Genomic DNA, 20,224 nt, shown 5'->3' on the forward strand with positions numbered 1-20,224 from the left:
AAACATTGGTTACAACATGATTCCATGTGTTATTTCCTAGTTTTGATGTCTTCACTATTATTCTACAATGTAAAACTTAATTTTTTTTTTTTTTTGAATGAGTAGGTGTGTCCAAACTTTTGACTGGTATTGTGCGTTTCGACTCAACTACTGCAGACGTAACCTTACGAAACCAAACATGCGTCCCCATAGTGTCGGTTATCCTATACGTAGATACACAGCATGTCCTCCAGATGTTGCTGTCCTAGTAATATTTACACTGCCCATTTATCAGAGTCTTTTCAAGTCACAAGGACCCCAAATCCGATCTATGCTAACCTGATGACCGCTCCTCCAGAGAGCTACCACGGAGGGCCCTGGTAATTGAGGAAGGATTATGATGCAGACAGGCGCAGAGTATCGACACAGGTTTAGAAAGACAGTTATCTGATACGAGTGGTTTGGATATTTGTCAATATTGCAGGTGGATACTTTGGGGAATATTGCTTTATGGTGTGGTTGGTTTTAGATTTGCTATAGGAGTTAATTGACTATTTATAAGGTCTATATGGTCATAGTAAAGCGGATGGAGAGGGATCGATGTGAAGAGAGACTGGTACAACTTCCTGCTGAGTGCCACTCCTGACAGAGAGCGATGAACAACTCTGGGACATTTTGATGACTGTGGGAAGGGAGAAAGTGCAAGGGAAATGGAATGACATCACACTAAAACATGGAGAAGAGAAAAGAAGATCGAGGGCGAACAGCAGCAGGAAGAAGAGAACTTGGGGAGCGGTAACTTCCTCTGTTTAATTGGAGGAGTGTAGCGACGAGGGGAGAGATTAGACGTCATAACGAGAGAGAGAGGGAGGGAGGGAGGGATAAGCATACTGCGTGGCATTAAGAGCGTAAGCTCTGTCTGGTATTTATAGTTTGGAGGGCCGAGGGAGAAACGGAGCAAAGGAACAGCTCTCTCGCTCTATAAACGCAGGAGAGAATCATCCTTTAAAAAATAAGAGTGGAGTGAACAGAGGGAAAGGCACAGAACAAAAAAAAGAACGAGAGATGAGGATTGGATATGTGGAGAGATTAGAGGTCACTGTAGGAGGAGGAAAACAAGGCTACTCGAGTGACACACCGTCAGGAAGAGGAGGAGAGGACGAGTGTGTTTTGGACCGTTCCAACAGAGTGTGCTGTCGTCACGAGTGTGTGCGCGTCACTGCTTTCGTTGGGGCTGACTAGATGTGTCGTGTCCAGCTCTTTTGTATGCTAAACTATAGGTCTTAGTATTTCCGTAAGAAACTACAGATTAATACCAGCGTGTGGACAGGGCAGCCATTGCTCTGACGTCTCTCGCTGACTCTTAGTGCTAATGGCACTGTTCCGCTCGCGTGTTCGTATGCCTTCAGTGTTGTTCTACGAAGCTAAGTTGCTGCAGCGGTTTTTGCTGACTCACCATTTCAGTACTACTATTGATTTGAGTTGCTGTTGCTTAAATTGAACCATGACGGTGCAGAAGTTATTGTAGGCGCTAGCATTTTGAAAGGTTTTTGACTCTTATCTCTGCAGCATCGACAGATTTGAAGGGAAAATGCCGTTGTATCTAGGGAATGCTTAGTCATAGAAAAGGGGGGTTACACTGAAGGATGAGTCAACGCTGGGGATTTAGAGTGCTGAGACAAAAGTGTGTTTTGTTCCGGTCTGTGAATGTTAGTGGGTGTGTGTGGTTCCATGGGAGGGTGGTTCTACGCTGAAGAGCCTTCTTGTTTACTGGTAACTGGTGCTTGTGCCAGTCTGCTTCGAACCAGCCTGGAGAGGAGTCAAGAAATCTGACGACCTCATACACACAGAAAAACACCACAGCCCTGACCCATAGCATAGAATGATACAAATATCTCATTGACCAAGGCTGCTACTCAGATTATTATGATTATCTGAAGTAGGTTCTCTGTCTCTCTGTCTCGGGCTGCTTTCCTGTATTTATTAAATCCGATGACACCACAAGGCTTTGCAGATCTTTTAGTGATCAGATGAGAGGTCTAGAACCCACAACACTCACTGGCAGAAAGCACCATGACTGGTGTCTCTGCACTGGACAGCCAGGGGCTTTCTTCTGGGTTTGTGGTCAATTTATGTTCCCAGGCCAATAAAGAGGAAAGAGAAAGCAAAATATTATATTGATCTTGGTTACAGTCTAGAGCTAGCAGTGTCTTGTTTCTGTTAGTCAGGGAGGTTTGTGTGTGTTCACATGGCAACCGACTGGAATCAAAACACTGGAGTCTGCCGATTACTTGAGTGGATGACATCATCATAAAGGGACACTTCCAGGACTATAAACGAGCACGTTCTCTTTTTGACTCCTTATCATCTACCTCAACCAGCGTTTCTCTACAAAGTGTACTTACTTCCTTTGCTCTCGAAGACTGAAGAAGGAAAAACCATCTCATTCACAAGTGTCAACGGCAGACAGTTTCCTCAACCTGCTGTTGCCACATCTTGGCAGGATACAAATCTCAACCGGAGGACTGCAGAGACTTTTTAAAGAGCGAGGGGGAGAGGGAGGGAGAGAGGGAGGCTGTGTGAAGGAGGGAGAACCGCAGCTCTGAACCTGCTCTGCAGAGCCACTGCCTGACAACTGCATGTTAGTTCACAAGGTGCCTGTCTTGCACCAGGAATAGTGTGAGCGAGAAAGGGAGCGAGAGACTATGCCTCAGACCAGTGAGGTAGCAGGGGACAGGAGTGCCTGAGGGAGTGCGAGAGAACAAGAGTGGAAGAAGCTTGGAGAGGTGGTCCTTATTCCCCGGAGGGAGGGGCAACCTGTGACTTTGACACACACGTGTGACTGCTCCGGCGACAGAGAGCTGGCGTAGAGTTTTGAAATGGCAGCGACAGCAGGACTGGCGGAAGGAGAGAGGGAACAAGGGAGCGACAGAAAGAAAGAGGCAACCCAGAAATATGTCCCTCTGCTTGCCTGAGACGCCGGGAGACTTGTCCTTTTTGGGGGAATCAAATTCATTGGAATAGACTCTTGTTTTGACATTTGTGGAAACTGGAATAGCAATTTGTTTACATTGCCTCTGGTTTGATGCCTGACTTTGGAATGACACATGTGGACTTACCCTGGGGGAGAAATGAGGAAGTGCTTGTAGGAGCCAGGTAAAGGAAAGAGGAAGGAAATGCAGAGAGGTGGAACGGTAACAAGGATGTGGCAGGACTACCGTAACGAGTGCAGCCTCAATGCTCACCTGCACTCTCTCATGTGCTGCGCAGGTCAGTGCCGGTTCGGGTTGGTTCATGTAAAGTGTAATGTGTGTGTGTTTCTGAGAAAGACCGTATGCGTTTCTATGCAATTTTATAGAACGGGTGGGTCTCATCCTGAATGCTGATTGGTTAAAACCGCATTCAACATCGTCTCGGGCCTAACAACACCCGTGCCAATATATCCCCCAAACACTGGCTTCTCTGGCATTATCACATAGATTATGCATGTGTCAAGCATTGTACAGTCGGAAAGTGTTTACTTAGGCGAAATAAAATGTGTGTGTTTGTCTGTGTGTGTAGGCTGTTATCGTGTGTGTCCTGTGTTTTGTACACTGGTAGAGTTGTCTGTACTGTTGACAACTCCTTGTGCTGTTTGTGCACTATAATCAACCAATGTTGTATATAGTGTGAAGACACTAGTGGTAGTGTGTGTGAGCGTCATTTCTGTGTGTTGTATTTGGACAGTGTGGAGGGGTGTATAACGCTGAACAAGGTCTCTCTGTGTGGTGAAATGTGTGCCTCTCCGTGGCTGTCACACATGCAAACACAGCACACACACCACCTTGTTGGTTTGTAGGCTCTTCCCATGGCAATAGGGCTGTGACTGTCATGGAATTTCAGGTGTCGGTGATTGGTGTCATCGGCATAGCCGGCTGGGCGGAGGGGCACAACATTAGCATCGAAACAACCTTGGCCTAACTGTCGTGCTCATAGGCGCGTGAGTTACAAGTTTGGGGAGGTACATTTTCACCTTAAGAAATACAAAGCATTCCATGCAGCATTCCATTTGCATACTTATGAAAGTTATGATTTCCTTATGTGATTGGTAAATTGAATAGTCATAATTTAAGCTAATAATTTAACTCCCCATCACAGTTCAGTGGCAATGGACGTGTCCCCCACTGGCAGTTGTCAATGTGGCGCACCGTGTTAATTCCTGTCTCAACATCTAGGGGGCACCATGCTTTTTTTTATACAGTGCCTTCGGAAAGTATTCAGACGCCTTGATTTTATTCCCCACATTGTGTTAATTTTTTTTAAATTTTTAAAAAAAAATTTACAATAAGGCTGTAACCTATTACATTGTTTTTTTCCCCTCAATCTACACACAATGCCCCATGATGACAAAGCAAAAATAGGTTTTTAGTAATTTTGGTAATTTATATCAAATAAAAAATGGAAATATCACATTTTACATAAGTATTCAGACCCTTTTAATCAGTACTTTGTTGGACCTTTGGCAGCGACTACAGTCTAGAGTCTTCTAGGGTATGACGCTACAAGCTTGGCACACCTGTATTTGGGGAGTTTTTCCCCATTCTTCTCTGCAGATCCTCTCAAGCTCTGTCAGGTTGGATGGGGAGTGATGCTGCACAGCTATTTTCAGGTCTCTTCAGAAATGTTTGATCGAGTTCAGGTCCGGGATCTGGCTGGGCCACTCAACGACATTCAGACGACTTGTCCCGAAGCCACTCCTGCGTTGTCTTGGCTGTGTGCTTTGGGTCGTTCACCCCAGTCTGAGGTCCTGAGTGATCTGGAGCAGGTTTTCATCAAGGATCTCTCTGTAGTTTGAAGCAAAGATGAACGGATCAATTCTGACAAGTCTCCCAGTCCCTGCCGCTGAAAAACATCCCCATAGCATGATGCTGCCACCACCATGTTTCACTAAAGGGATGGTGCAGGTTTCCTCCAGATGTGTCGCTTGGTAATTCAGGTCAAAGAGTTCAATCTTGTTTTTTAGCAGACCAGAGAATTTTGTTTCTCATGGTCCAAGTGGGCTGTCGTGCCTTTTACTGAGGAGTGTCTTCCGTCTGGTCACTCTACCATAAAGACCTGATTGTTGGAGTGCTGCAGAGATGGTTGTCCTTCTGGAAGTTTCTCCCATCCCCACAGAGGAGCTCTGTCAGAGTGACCATCCTGTCACCTCCCTGTCCAAGGCCCTTCTCCCCAAATTGCTCAGTTTGCCTGAGCGGCCAGCTCTAGGAAGAATCTTGGCGGTTTTAAACTTCAGAATGACGGAGGACACCTGTGTTCTTGGGGACCTTCAATGCTGCAGACATTTTATGGCACTCTTCCCCAGATCTGTGTCTCGACACAATCCTGTCTCGGAGTTCTACGGACAATTCCTCCGACCTCATGGCTTGGTTTTTGCTCTGACATACACTGTCAACTGTGGGACCTTATATAGACAGCCACCTTTTTCCAATCATGTCCAATCAACTGAATTTATCACAGGTGGACTCCAATCAAGTTGGACAAAGATCTCAAGGATGATGAATGAAAACAGGATGCACCTGAGCTACATTTCGAGTCTGGGGTCTGAATACTTATTAAAATAAGGTATTTCTATTTTTATATAGAAATGTACATTTGCAAAACATAAAAAAAAAAAACGTTTCGCTTTGTCATTATGGGATATGTAGATTGCTGAGGACTTACATTTTTATTTTTTTTTACAGTAAGGCTATAACGTAACAAAATGTGGAAAAGTGAAGGGGTCTGAATACTTTCCCAAAGGCACCGTATACTGTTAACAATAGCAGATTTTTATGACTACAAAGCCTAACCCAAATGTCACAAAGAAAGCATAGTGTTTATACTGAGCAGGCTAGGCTAGCGTACCAGGCAGGTTTGTTAACTGAGGTGTGCTTTCCTGTTGAAATAATTTAGCAAGAGCATGTTGAAATGTGTGTGTGTGTGTTCCATGGGCTTGCCCCCCCCCCCCCCCCCCCCCCCCCACTGTGTGCAGGTGTTTGACCAGCATTTCTACTGTAAAAAATATTGTTTGAACAGACAAGCTTTTGAAGTGCTGTCTCGTCAAATATCAGTCTGTCGTTATCAAAAAGAGGCCACTAACAGATATAAAAGCTCACTAAGACCACTTGTGTTTGCAAACTGGGAAACGTGTGCGAGAGAGAGTGTGCGTTCACACCAGTTTTTAACGTGGTGTGTAACGTATGTAGACCGATCTCCCTCCACATGGCCCGCTTGGTGTCATAGCGTCACCACAGCAACCACGTCAGCTGTGGAGCCTATTGGAGTCGAGTTGGGGAAGTACCAGCAGGAACTATTCTCTGATTGGTTGGCACAAAGCAGAGGAGGGGAGAAAGCAGTCACAAGGTAGCCATGCTATAAAGATCAAGTGTGCTAATATTGCCAAATATGATATATTCTCATTATAGGGGGTTAAGATATACAGTTTGTATGTGGGTTTGGGGTAGTGGTTCAAATCACGTTAGCTGTTAAATACCTCCTTATGCACTTTCTAACATTGCCAGATAGTAACAACCAGGGAAAGCGGGAAGAGGCATTCCATTGGAGGGAGTCGGATATGAACAGGAAGGCAGGAAACGCAGGCCTACCCGTTTGCATGCCATACATAGAGACCCAGATATGAGAAGAGGAGGCTCCATGGGCTGTGGGGGAGGGGGAGATAACCGCAACGAAGCCTGCCATCAGGCTCTATTCTGGGCATCGCTGTGTCACTCCTCTGGCCTCTGGATGACGCGGTCTGAACTGAGCTCAGAACAGGCAAACCGAAATAGGCTGAGAGAGGGGGGAAAAAAGTGTGTGTGTGATGGAAAAAGAGTGAGTGAGAGGGAAAGCTTGAGTACATTATTTGGCGATATTGAATAAGCGCGCGCTCGCGTGAAAGATAGTTCACAATTGAGTCGTAGCGTGTGTGAACAAAAGGGGAGGGTGTGTGAGGATAATCTCATAGCAGCTCTATGCCCGTCAGTCCTTGGCAGAAGGAAGTTTGAATGAGAGAACATGTAAAGGTTTTTGTCAACACTCCTATTCACTATGCAAGCCACATTACTGTCAATATAAAGCCATGACTTTATTTTCTCATCAAGCCTCCCAAAATCACTGTTTAGGTCCAGAGGTTAGCTCACCAGCCTATGCTTTGACTGAGGTTAATTGATATAATAGGATCATTGATCCTCTATGAAGTTTCCTGTAGCTGGGTGGAATGCATCCTATGCTGTCACCAAAGACGCTGCAGTGTCAACAAATGTACTACTCGCACAAAACAAAAGGCATGACGAGGCAAATGTCTTCCAGACGCTACCAAGGAAGCAGACATTTGCTGTTGAGTCCTCCCAGTTCAGACAAATAGATTTTAGTGGAACACTGCCTGAAACAGACAGCTAGCCTGGTTAAATCTGACTCAACGCTGCACTCCCAGGCTACCAGACCGCTTCAGTACAGAGAAGTGTTTCAGGGCGATGGAGAGTGCATCTAACAAATACAGTACTGAGGAATGACGCTGCACTGTACGTGTTGTATAATGAACTCTCTCTCCTGTTTCTCTCTCTTGCTCCTTCTTTTCTTCTCCAGATGAGCGAGACCGGGTGCAGAAGAAAACGTTCATGAAATGGGTGAACAAACATCTCATCAAGGTACAGTACAGAATCGCAGCATCATTTTTTGGGGGGGGTTGGTGAGGGGTTGTGGCGCAATTGGGCACACACACACACACACATACACGCGGAGACCGATTGTGACTCAGACCATCATAGAAAGGAATCAAGTAGAATAGTAGTGCTAGATTATTTGTTAAATTCCACACAGTGCCTCCAGCACTGACTCTGTTTTTGTTTACTGTGTGCCTGTGTCTGGCTAACATTATTCTCATTACTCTGTGGGAGCAGATGCACTGAGTTAATTAGGCTGTTATTATTTTTCTAATAGTATGATTAGAGGCAGTAGCAGGCTGAGGTGACCAGGTGATATTACTGAGTCTGTCTGGCATTAAATTAATGTAATAGTTTGACTGGAAGTAATGGATTTGTCTGTCTCAGGGCTGTTGTCTGTATGGGGTTGCCGGTCTTGGTGCTGGTTTGTTCCGGACTTTCTCTTTCTCTCTTTTCTATGTCTGGTTGCTCTCTCTCTCTACGACTTATCTGAAATATTAATAAAAAAATTAAGTTGGTCTGTCAGGGTTGGGCAGTATTCCAATTTTTATATATCGTCATACAGTCCTTCTCTCATCCAGGGATTTACTGTATTACCGGTTTAGTACATAAGGGGATGCCCCCCCCCCAAAGAAAATGCAAAAAATCCCATTGGGCATCTATCACCAGAATGCTAACACAATTAGAAGTACTTTGTAGCGCCACCTTTTGCTGCAATTACAGCTGTAAGTCGCTTGGGGTATGTCTCTATCAGTTTTGCACATCGAGAGACTGAAATGTTTTCCCATTCCTCCTTGCAAAACAGCTCGAGCTCAGTGAGGTTGGATGGAGAACATTTGTGAACAGCAGTTTTCAGTTCTTTCCACAGATTCTCGATTGGATTCAGGTCTGGACTTTGACTTGGCCATTCTAACACCTGGATATGTTTATTTTTGAACCATTCCATTGTAGATTTTGCTTTATGTTTTGGATCATTGTCTTGTTGGAAGACAAATCTCCGTCCCAGTCTCAGGTCTTTTGCAGACTCCATCAGGTTCTTCCAGAATGGTCCTGTATTTGGCTCCATCCATCTTCCCATCAATTTTAACCATCTTCCCTGTCCCTGCTGAAGAAAAGCAGGCCCAAACCATGATGCTGCCACCACCATGTTTGACAGCGGGGATGGTGTGTTCAGCTGTGTTGCTTTTACGCCAAACATAACGTTTTGCATTGTTGCCGTTTTGGTTTCATCTGACCAGAGCACCTTCTTCCACATGTTTGGTGTGTCTCCCAGGTGGCTTGTGGCAAACTTTAAACGACACTTTTTATGGATATCTTTAAGAAATGGCTTTCTTCTTGCCACTCTTCCATAAAGGCCAGATTTGTGCAATATACAACTGATTGTTGTCCTATGGACAGAGTCTCCCACCTCAGCTGTAGATCTCTGCAGTTCATCCAGAGTGATCATGGGCCTCTTGGCTGCATCTCTGATCAGTCTTCTCCTTGTATGAGCTGAAAGTTTAGAGGGACGGCCAGGTCTTGGTAGATTTGCAGTGGTCTGATACTCCTTCCATTTCAATATTATCGCTTGCACAGTGCTCCTTGGGATGTTTAAAGCTTGGGAAATCTTTTTGTATCCAAATCCGGCTTTAAACTTCTTCACAACAGTATCTCGGACCTGCCTGGTGTTCCTTGTTCTTCATGATGCTCTCTGCGCTTTTAACGGACCTCTGAGACTATCACAGTGCAGGTGCATTTATATGGAGACTTGATTACACACAGGTGGATTGTAATTTATCATCATTAGTCATTTAGGTCAACATTGGATCATTCAGAGATCCTCACTGAACTTCTGGAGAGAGTTTGCTGCACTGCAAGTAAAGGGGCTGAATAATTTTGCATGCCCAATTTTTCAGTTTTTGATTTGTTAAAAAAGTTTGAAATATCCAATAAATGTCGTTCCACTTCATGATTGTGTCCCACTTGTTGTTGATTCTTCACAAAAAAATACAGTTTTATATCTTTGTTTGAAGCCTGAAATGTGGCAAAAGGTCGCAAAGTTCAAGGGGGCCGAATACTTTCGCAAGGCACTGTACGTACATACATACACACACACACACACACACACACATACACACAAACAAACAAACCAAGCATCCCGGAGTCGCCTCTTCACGTTCCAGCTACAATAGTCATTTACAACATTAACAACATCTACACTGTTTCTGATCAATTTGATGTTATTTTAATGGACAAAAAATGTGCTTTTCTTTCAAAAACACTGACATTTCTAAGTGACCCCAAACTTTTGAACGGTCGTGTACAACTTACTCAACAAGGACTATCCTGAAGCACTGCGACATAAGAGGAAAGACCCTTATCCCAGCCATGAAATCTGCGTAGGGACATTGTTTACATCCGCATGACAGGCTCATTGTCCACCCTCCCTTCCAAAAGTCTGGGAAGGATGAGAGCGCCAAGCCTATGGGGTTGGAGCTTCAACTCCGCAGCACACACCAGCTAATTAATGGATGTTTGTTTTTTCCCCCTCTTGCTTTGCTTGCTCTTTTCCATACTATTACCATCTTTAAGCTACGCAGGAGAGGGCTGAAAATAGCTCATTAAATATATGTATTCTTAGAAATTAGGTTAATTAAATCAATAACTTGCTAACATCAGATAACATTCATATATTAGCCATTTCTAAGACTCGCTTCGACAATTCATTTGGTGATACAGCAAGTAGCAGTACAAGGATATAACATCTACAGAAGAGACAGGAATGCTTATGGGGGAGGTGTTGCTGTGCATTGGGAAAGTGTTCAGACCCTTAAACCTTTTCAACATTTTGTTATGTTACAGCCTTATTCTAAAATTGATTACATTGTTTTTTTTCTCTCATCAATCTACACACAATACCCCATAATAACAAAGCAACAATTTTGGCAAATTTATCTAAAAGAAACTAAACTGGAAATTCACATTTACATAAGTATTCAGACCCTTTACTCAGTACTTTGTTGAAGCACCTTTGGCAGTGATTACAGCCTTGAGTCTTCTTGAGTATGACGCAACAAGCATGGCACACCTGTATTTGGGGAGTTTCTCCCATTCTTCTCTGCAGATCCTCTCAAGTTCTGTCAGGTCGGATGGGAAGCGTCGCTGCACAGCTATTTTCAGGTCTCTCCAGAGATGTTCAAGTCCTGCTCTGGTTGGGCCACTCCAGGACATTCAGAGACTGGTCCCGAAGCCACTCCTGCATTATCTTGGCTGTGTGCTAAGGGTCGTTGTCCTGTTGGAAGGTGAACTTTCGCCCCAGTTAGGTCCTGAGCACTCTGGAGCAGGTTTTCATCATGGATCTCTTTGTACTTTGCTCGATCCTGACTGGTCTCCCAGTCCCTGAAAAACATCCCCACAGCATGATGCTGCCACCACCATGCTTCACCTTAGGGATGGTATTGGCCTCGTGATGAGCGGTGCTTGGTTTCCTCCAGATGTGACACTTGGCATTCAATCCAAAGAGTTCAATCTTGGTTTTATCAGACCCGAGAATCTTGTTTCTCATTGTCTGAGAGTCCTTTAGGTGCCTTTTGGCAAACTCCAAGTGGGCTGTCATTTGCCTTTTACTGAGAAGTGTCTTCCATGTGGCCACTCTACCATAAAGACCTGATTGGTGGAATGCTGCAGAGATGATGGTTGTCCTTCTGAAAGGTTCTCCCATCTCCACAGATGAACTCTGGAGCTCTGTCAGAGTGACCATTAGGTTTTTGGTCATCTCCCTGACCAAGGCCCTTCTCCTCCAATTGCTCAGTTTGTCCGGGCGGTGTGCTCTAGGACGAGTCTTGGTGGTTCCAAACTTCTTCCATCTAAGAATGATGGAGGCCACTGTTCTTAGGGACCTTCAATGCTGCAGAAATGTTTTGGTACCCTTCCCCAGATCTGTGCCTTGACACAATCACGTCTCGGAGCTCTAGGACAATTCCTTCGACCTCATGGCTTGGCTTTTGCTTTGACATGCACTGTCAACTGTGGTACCTTAATATAGACAGAAGGGTGGGTTTTTCCAAATCATGTCCAATCAATTGAATTTACAGTGCCTTGCGAAAGTATTCAGGCCCCCTTGAACTTTGCGACCTTTTGCCACATTTCAGGCTTCAAACATAAAGATATAAAACTGTATTTTTTTGTGAAGAATCAACAACAATTGGGACACAATCATGAAGTGGAATGACATTTATTGGATATTTCAAACTTTTTTAACAAATCAAAAACTGAAAAATTGGGCGTGCAAAATTATTCAGCCCCTTTACTTTCAGTGCAGCAAACTCTCTCCAGAAGTTCAGTGAGGATCTCTGAATGATCCAATGTTGACCTAAATGATTAATGATGATAAATACAATCCACCTGTGTGTAATCAAGTCTCCATATAAATGCACCTGCACTGTGATAGTCTCAGAGGTCCGTTAAAAGCGCAGAGAGCATCATGAAGAACAAGGAACACACCAGGCAGGTCCGAGATACTGTTGTGAAGAAGTTTAAAGCCGGATTTGGATACAAAAAGATTTCCCAAGCTTTAAACATCCCAAGGAGCACTGTGCAAGCGATTTAATATTGAAATGGAAGGAGTATCAGACCACTGCAAATCTACCAAGACCTGGCCGTCCCTCTAAACTTTCAGCTCATACAAGGAGAAGACTGATCAGAGATGCAGCCAAGAGGCCCATGATCACTCTGGATGAACTGCAGAGATCTACAGCTGAGGTGGGAGACTCTGTCCATAGGACAACAATCAGTTGTATATTGCACAAATCTGGCCTTCATGGAAGAGTGGCAAGAAGAAAGACATTTCTTAAAGATATCCATAAAAAGTGTTGTTTAAAGTGATCCACAAGCCACCTGGGAGACACACCAAACATGTGGAAGAAGGTGCTCTGGTCAGATGAAACCAAAATTGAACTTTTTGGCAACAATGCAAAACGTTATGTTTGGCGTAAAAGCAACACAGCTGAACACACCATCCCCACTGTCAAACATGGTGGTTGCAGCATCATGGTTTGGGCCTGCTTTTCTTCAGCAGGGACAGGGAAGATGGTTAAAATTGATGGGAAGATGGAAAACCTGATGGAGTCTGCAAAAGACCTGAGACTGGGACGGAGATTTGTCTTCCAACAAGACAATGATCCAAAACATAAAGCAAAATCTACAATGGAATGGTTCAAAAATAAACATATCCAGGTGTTAGAATGGCCAAGTCAAGGTCCAGACCTGAATCCAATCGAGAATCTGTGGAAAGAACTGAAAACTGCTGTTCACAAATGCTCTCCATCCAACCTCACTGAGCTCGAGCTGTTTTGCAAGGAGCAATGGGAAAAAACTTCAGTCTCTCGATGTGCAAAACTGATAGAGACATACTCCAAGCGACTTACAGCTGTAATAACAGCAAAAGGTGGCGCTACAAAGTATTAACTTAAGGGGGCTGAATCATTTTGCACGCCCAATTTTTCAGTTTTTGATTTGTTAAAAAAGTTTGAAATATCCAATAAATGTCGTTCCACTTCATGATTGTGTCCCACTTGTTGTTGATTCTTCACAAAAAAATACAGTTTTATATCTTTATGTTTGAAGCCTGAAATGTGGCAAAAGGTCGCAAAGTTCAAGGGGGCCGAATACTTTCGCAAGGCACTGTATCACATGTGGACTCCAATCAGGTTGTCGAAACATCTCATGATCAATGTAAACAGGATGCACAGGATGAGTCTTGTAGCAAAAGGTCTGAAAACTTATGTGAATATTTAAGTTATTTTTAATCCATTTGCAAAAAAAAAATGTAATCCATTTCACAATACTTCTGTAATGTAACAAAAATGTGGAAAAAAATCCAGACTAAAGCGATACGTCTTCAGTCTCTTGTAGTCTAGTATGGAATAGAATGAATCATGCATGTTCCTTTTTCTCTTCCTATCAGCCTAGTTCCTCTGTACTGTTGACGTTCCACTCGAGCGCAGGTGTTTACGTAGCACAGAGCTTCATGGCTGTTCAGTAGAGATGCTGACAGAGTACAGGTGACGTGACCCAGTCGCTCCACCTGTTCTTGTGTTTGTCTTGGCTCTCTCTGTTAATCACCCGACTGCACCCATGTTTATAATGCAACCAAATCCTCACATCAGCTGACAGACAGGTGTGGCTGTGGTCGGGGTGTGTGTCGTCATGTGGTCAGGTCGGTGTGTATGGCTGACTCTGGGAGTGTGTTGTACAGATCAAACACACATCCATATAAACACTGCCCTCACTGTGAACTGTGGTTTTCGGGACCTGTGTTGACAGCTTGCCAGGAACACAATGACACAACTAGGGCCTGTTTCCCAAACACAGATTTAACCTAGGACTGTACTATATAAGCATACTAAATGGAGAATCTCCATTGTAAATAGCTTTTCAAATCAGAACTAGGCTTAATCTGTGTCTGGGAAACTGGACCAATACCAGACAACTGGCCCTTAGACACACACATACAGTGGACCAATACCAGACAACTGGCCTTTAGACACACAAATACAGTGGACCAATACCAGACAACTGACCCTTAGCCACACACATACAGTGGACCAATACCAGACAACTGGCCCTTAGACACACAAATACAGTGGACCAATACCAGACAACTGGCCCTTAGACACACAAATACAGTGGACCAATACCAGACAACTGACCCTTAGACACACGCATACAGTGGACCAATACCAGACAACTGGCCCTTAGACACACAAATACAGTGGACCAATACCAGACAACTGACCCTTAGACACACAAATACAGTGGACCAATACCAGACAACTGACCCTTAGACACACAAATACAGTGGACCAATACCAGACAACTGGCCCTTAGACACACACATACAGTGGACCAATACCAGACAACTGGCCCTTAGACACACAAATACAGTGGACCAATACCAGACAACTGACCCTTAGACACACAAATACAGTGGACCAATACCAGACAACTGGCCCTTAGACACACACATACAGTGGACCTATACCAGACAACTGACCCTTAGACACACAAATACAGTGGACCAATACCAGACAAGGCAGGTAGCTGTGGAATTGATTGAATATTGCTTTTTGAATCTGAGAGACAGAGAAATGGTTCCAGTAAATTGAGCGAAGATGACCACACTCTCTCTCTCTCTCTCTCTCTCTCTCTCTCTCTCTCTCTCTCTCTCTCTCTCTCTCTCTCTCTCTCTCTCTCTCTCGCTTCTCTCGCTCCTCTCGCTCCTCTCTTCTCCTTTCCCTCTCTCGCTCCTCTCTTTCTCATGCGCTCTCCTCTCTCTCTCCCCCCTACTCTGTGTTATCGCACGAGACATCATCATTTCCAGTCAGAAGTGGTAACTACCCCCCTCATGATACACTATATTCCAAAAGTATGTGGACACCTGCTCGTTGAACATCTCATTCCAAAATGTGATTATGTAACCTGTCAGCAACGGGTGTGGCAGAGATAGCCCAATCCACATACACTCTATATATACACAGAAGTATCTGTTATTAAGACTAAATTGCACATCCCCTCTTTTTCATCACACCCTTAGGCCGCGCTTCAACACAGATGGATAGAGGGTGTGAGAGAGGGAGAGAGTGAGAGAAAAAGAGAGATGGAGAGAGGGTGTGAGAGAGGGAGAGAGTGAGAGATGGAGAGAGGGAGAGACTAAAAGAAGGCAGAGGGAGAGAATAAAGGAGAGAGCAGGGCAACAGAAGGATGTGAATAAAGTTTCCAGATGGCTTCTTATCTTGTTTTTTGTAACCTTAAGTGGGATTGGCCTATTGAGATGCACCCAGGGGGAGAGCTGACCATTGAACAACAGAACACAGAGTTTTGGATTCTGAGATTAAAAGGCACAATCCGCCCTCTGCTGGAGGAATGGGGATTTTACGCTGTTGCAGTGAAATGTTGACTTGTTTTTTTTACAGCTTGTGCAGTTTGCTGGACTGCGTTGTGTAATGCGATGTCGCACAGTGGTCCTCAAACATATTTGTGTTGTGAATGTGATCCGTGACGGTTTAAGATCATTCTGGGTGCTGAGGATCAGTCTTGGCCTACCATGACTCTAGCCATAGCACAAGAGGACTCCAGTTTAAATCAAACACTTCACCCCAGCCAATAGAATTTAAGTCCGGTCGGTACACATACACTCCTCAGCCTCAAGCCCCTCCCCTTCAGCTGTCAATCACGCCAAGGTAACTAAACAGCACTGTGGGAGTGTAATCCCCCAGGTCTGTGATAGGGCTGCGTTGACCTGCACCATCATTTCACACGGAGGACTCCTGTCCTCTTTTAAAGACTAACTTTTGTTTCTCTCAGTTTTGTTTTCTATCTCCTAATAACGTTCTTAGGTTATCCGTCACTCAACGCAGACCAAGGATAGAACACAAGCAAGAGTGTCTACGTCTTCTCCTAATCAGTCGCTAGTTCATCTGTCTTCCAGAAACCAAAGTCTATTCAAATGTTATATTGCACTCAACTGCCTCCTTCACTCAGCTTTTTATCTGTTCTCCTCATGTTTATGCATCTCCCTGTCATCCTAATTTCCTGTGTGTGTGTGTGTCTCTCTCGGGTTAGATGTACGTTTAATGCAATTGCGTGGAGGTTGTGGTGGTTCGTGAAGAGTTTTTATTGGGGGGGGGTTAAATGTGGTGTTTTTAGTGTCTGAGGATGTCTCTCTCTCTGCCTTAGGTTAAACCACAAGTCATGGTTAGTAATTAGCCTCTCCTCTCTCTAAATGTCCAGCCTCTCCTCTCTCTAAATGTCCAGCCTCTCCTCTCTCTAAATGTCCAGCCTCTCCTCTCTCTAAATGTCCAGCCTCTCCTCTCTCTAAATGTCCAGCCTCTCCTCTCTCTAAATGTCCAGCCTCTCCTCTCTCTAAATGTCCAGCCTCTCCTCTCTCTAAATGTCCAGCCTCTCCTCTCTCTAAATGTCCAGCCTCTGCTCTCTCTAAATGTCCAGCCTCTGCTCTCTCTAAATGTCCAGCCTCTCTCTCTCTCTAAATGCCCAGCCTCTCTCTCTCTCTCTCTCTCTCTTTTAATTCCTGGTTCTTAGCATTAAGCTACAGTTTTTAGCCTAGACATTGGGAGTCCATCAGCAAGGTCTGAAAAGATGGCCCATTTTCACACAAAAGGTGATGAAATAGGCCTGCCAAAGCTGCAGAGTCGCCGTGCCAACGGTTGTCCCCGGACACCCTGGGCCAAGACGTCACATGGGGTCACAGCCGGAGCACTTGTTTTGTTGTCCTGGAAACTAGGGTCCCTAGCGGCATTGCTTATGTCAACAGTAATTTGTAAACACTGGGATGATATGAACAGGATGAGTACGTAATTAACTCTCCTCTTTTTCTTTCCCTCTCTTTCGCTCTTTTCTCTCCCGCCTCTCTCTCTCTCTGCCTCTCTCTCTCTCTGCCTCTCTCTCTCTCTGCCTCTCTCTCTCTCTGCCTCTCTCTCTCTCTCTGCCTCTCTCTCTCTCTCTGCCTCTCTCTCTCTCTCTGCCTCTCTCTCTCTCTCTGCCTCTCTCTCTCTCTCTGCCTCTCTCTCTCTCTCTGCCTCTCTCTCTCTCTCTGCCTCTCTCTCTCTCTCTGCCTCTCTCTCTGCCTCTCTCTCTGCCTCTCTCTCTGCCTCTCCATCAGGTGAGGAAGCACATCACAGACCTGTACGAGGACCTGAGAGATGGACACAACTTGATCTCCCTCCTGGAGGTCCTCTCTGGAGTCACCCTGGTAAGACACACACAAACTCACCAAGACGCACCCAGTCACAAACCTTCACACCTTGACGACCATCAGTCATGCCCCGGTATACTGTGCCCTGAGACACACCCTGAGACACACCCTCCAGACACCCTGAGACACACCCTCCAGACACCCTGAGACACACCCTCCAGACACCCTGAGACACACCCTCCAGATCTTTAAGTGAACTTGGGTATATTGACACATATCGTTCTCTAATAATGTCAATATTACATTGAGGGACATGCATGTGTCCCTATCTGAACTTTGACTGAAGGCCAATGGGCCCTGGCCAGAGCTAGTGTAGTATGTAGGATGCCATTTCAGATGCAGATAGACTTGTTTGGAGCGCATGATGACTTATTGTAACTCCATGACAGATGGGTGTGTTAACATGATGACTCATTGTAACTCAGTGACAGACGGGTGTGTTAACATGATGACTCATTGTAACTCAGTGACAGATGGGTGTGTTAACATGATGACTCATTGTAACTTGGTGACAGACGGGTGTGTTAACATGATGACTCATTGTAACTCGTGACAGGCGAGTGTATTAACATGATGACTCATTGTAACTCAGTGACAGACGGGTGTGTTAACATGATGACTCATTGTAACTCGTGACAGGCGAGTGTATTAACATGATGACTCATTGTAACTCAGTGACAGACAGGTGTGTTAACATGATGACTCATTGTAACTTGGTGACAGACGGGTGTGTTAACATGATGACTCATTGTAACTCGTGACAGGCGAGTGTATTAACATGATGACTCATTGTAACTCAGTGACAGACAGGTGTATTAACATGATGACTCATTGTAACTCAGTGACAGACGGGTGTATTAACATGACTCATTGTAACTCAGTGACAGATGGGTGTATTAACATGACTCATTGCCCTCTAGTGACTCCCCATCCCGCATGAGGGAGCGTAATCATCGCCTGACATGAATTAGCATAATGCAAGGGACATAAATATTCCTAGAAAATATTCCTATTCTTGAACATCACAAATTTAAATATATTGAGACACAGCTTAGCCTTTTGTTAATCACCCTGTCATCTCAGATTTTCAAAATATGCTTTACAGCCAAAGCTAGACAAGCATTTGTGTAAGTTTATCGATAGCCTAGCATAGCATTTTGACCAGCTAGCAGCAGGTAATTTAGTCACGGAAATCAGAAAAGCAATCAAATTAAATCATTTACCTTTGAAGAACTTTGGATGTTTTCACTCAGGAGACTCCCAGTTAGATAGCAAATGTTCCTTTTTTCCAAAAATATTATTTTTGCAGGCGAAATAGCTCCGTTTGTTCTTCACGTTTGGCTGAGAAATCGCCCGGAAATTGCAGTCACGAAAACCGCAAAAAATATTCCAAATTAGCTCCATAATATCGACAGAAACATGGCAAACGTAGTTTATAATCAATCCTCAAGGTGTTTTTCTAATATCTATTCAATAATATATCCATCAGGACAATTCGTTTTTCAGTAGGACCGATTGAAGTAATCGCTACCTCTGTATTTTACGCGAGAATCTCTCTGGGAGCATCAGGTGACCACTTGCGCAATGTAGCCGCTTACGGGTATTCTTCAACATAAAGGCGTAAAACTACGTCACAATGCTGTAGACACCTTGGGGAATACGTATACAAAGTAATCTGGTTGATAGCCCATTCACTGCTCAATAGGGACGCATTGGAACGCAGAGCTTTCAAAACATGAGGCACTTCCGGATTGGATTTTTCTCAGGCTTTCGCCTGCAACATCAGTTCTGTTATACTCACAGACGATATTTTTACAGTTTTGGAAACTTTAGAGTGTTTTCTATCCTAAGCTGTCAATTATATGCATATTCTAGCATCTTGTCCTGAGAAAATAGCCCGTGTACTACGGGAACGTTTTTTTTCTTCCAAAAATGAAAATACTGCCCCCTAGTCACAACAGATTTTAACATGACTCATTGTAACTCAGTGACAGACGGGTGTGTTAACATGATGACTCATTGTAACTCAGTGACAGACGGGTGTATTAACATGAAAAGACTGACTGGTCCAACTACTGACTCCTTTTACTGTTTGTGAGACGTATTCACCTCACATTTCAATCACTGAGTGCGTTACTGTGAGGGGGGAGAGAGTGCGTTACTGTGAGGGGGGAGAGAGTGCGTTACTGTGAGGGGGGAGAGAGTGCGTTACTGTGAGGGGGGAGAGAGTGTGTTACTGTGAGGGGGGAGAGAGTGCGTTACTGTGAGGGGGGGAGAGTGCGTTTCTTTGAGGGGGGGTAGAGTGCGTTTCTTTGAGGGGGGGAGTGCGTGAGGTGGGGGAGAGGTGTTTCTTTGAGGGGGGAGAGTGTTTCTGTGAGGTGGGGGGAGAGTGTTTCTTTGAGGGGGGGAGAGTGTTTCTTTGAGGGGGGGAGCGTGTTTCTGTGAGGGGGGGAGAGAGTGTTTCTGTGAGGGGGGAGAGTGTTTCTGTGAGGAGCAGGGAGAGTGTGTTACTGAGGGTTGCAGAGTGTGTTACTGAGGGTTGCAGAGTGTGTTACTGAGGGTTGCAGAGTGTGTTGAGGGGGGGAGAGAGTGTGTTACTGTGAGGGGAGGGGGAGAGAGAGTGTGTTACTGTGAGATTGCACTTTACAATTATTATAATAATGTAAAAAAGCATTTTTTTTAAAGCTGGCCTGTTAGCGGGTTACTTTTTGATTTGGCTTTCCTATTGCCCCAGCTGCACTTGTCATTTCCTCCTCCTCTACCTCTCTTTCCTTTGGAACATCACCTCATCCCTCTACACAATTCTTTCATCCTT

General features: G+C 44.6%; 1 protein-coding gene across 17 annotated transcripts in view; it reads left to right on the forward strand.

Annotated features, from left to right (window-relative positions):
- Positions 1 to 20,224, forward strand: part of LOC110496159 (microtubule-actin cross-linking factor 1) — a 271,227-nt gene that overhangs the window by 94,557 nt on the left and 156,446 nt on the right. For 15 of the 17 annotated variants that reach the window (XM_090208561.1, XM_090208575.1, XM_090208563.1 and 12 more), the window contains 2 exons: positions 7,582 to 7,643; positions 17,317 to 17,406. In XM_090208561.1, the coding sequence (XP_090064687.1) occupies positions 7,582 to 7,643; positions 17,317 to 17,406 (152 nt within the window). Of the gene's footprint in view, positions 1 to 896; positions 3,250 to 7,581; positions 7,644 to 17,316; positions 17,407 to 20,224 lie in introns of those variants that run through there. The other 2 variants (XM_090208571.1, XM_090208567.1) reach the window with 2 other exon arrangements.

This window comes from Oncorhynchus mykiss, chromosome 18 (genome assembly GCF_057628025.1).
Source record: "Oncorhynchus mykiss isolate SJ-2025 chromosome 18, ASM5762802v1, whole genome shotgun sequence".
NCBI classification, from domain to species: domain Eukaryota; kingdom Metazoa; phylum Chordata; class Actinopteri; order Salmoniformes; family Salmonidae; genus Oncorhynchus; species Oncorhynchus mykiss.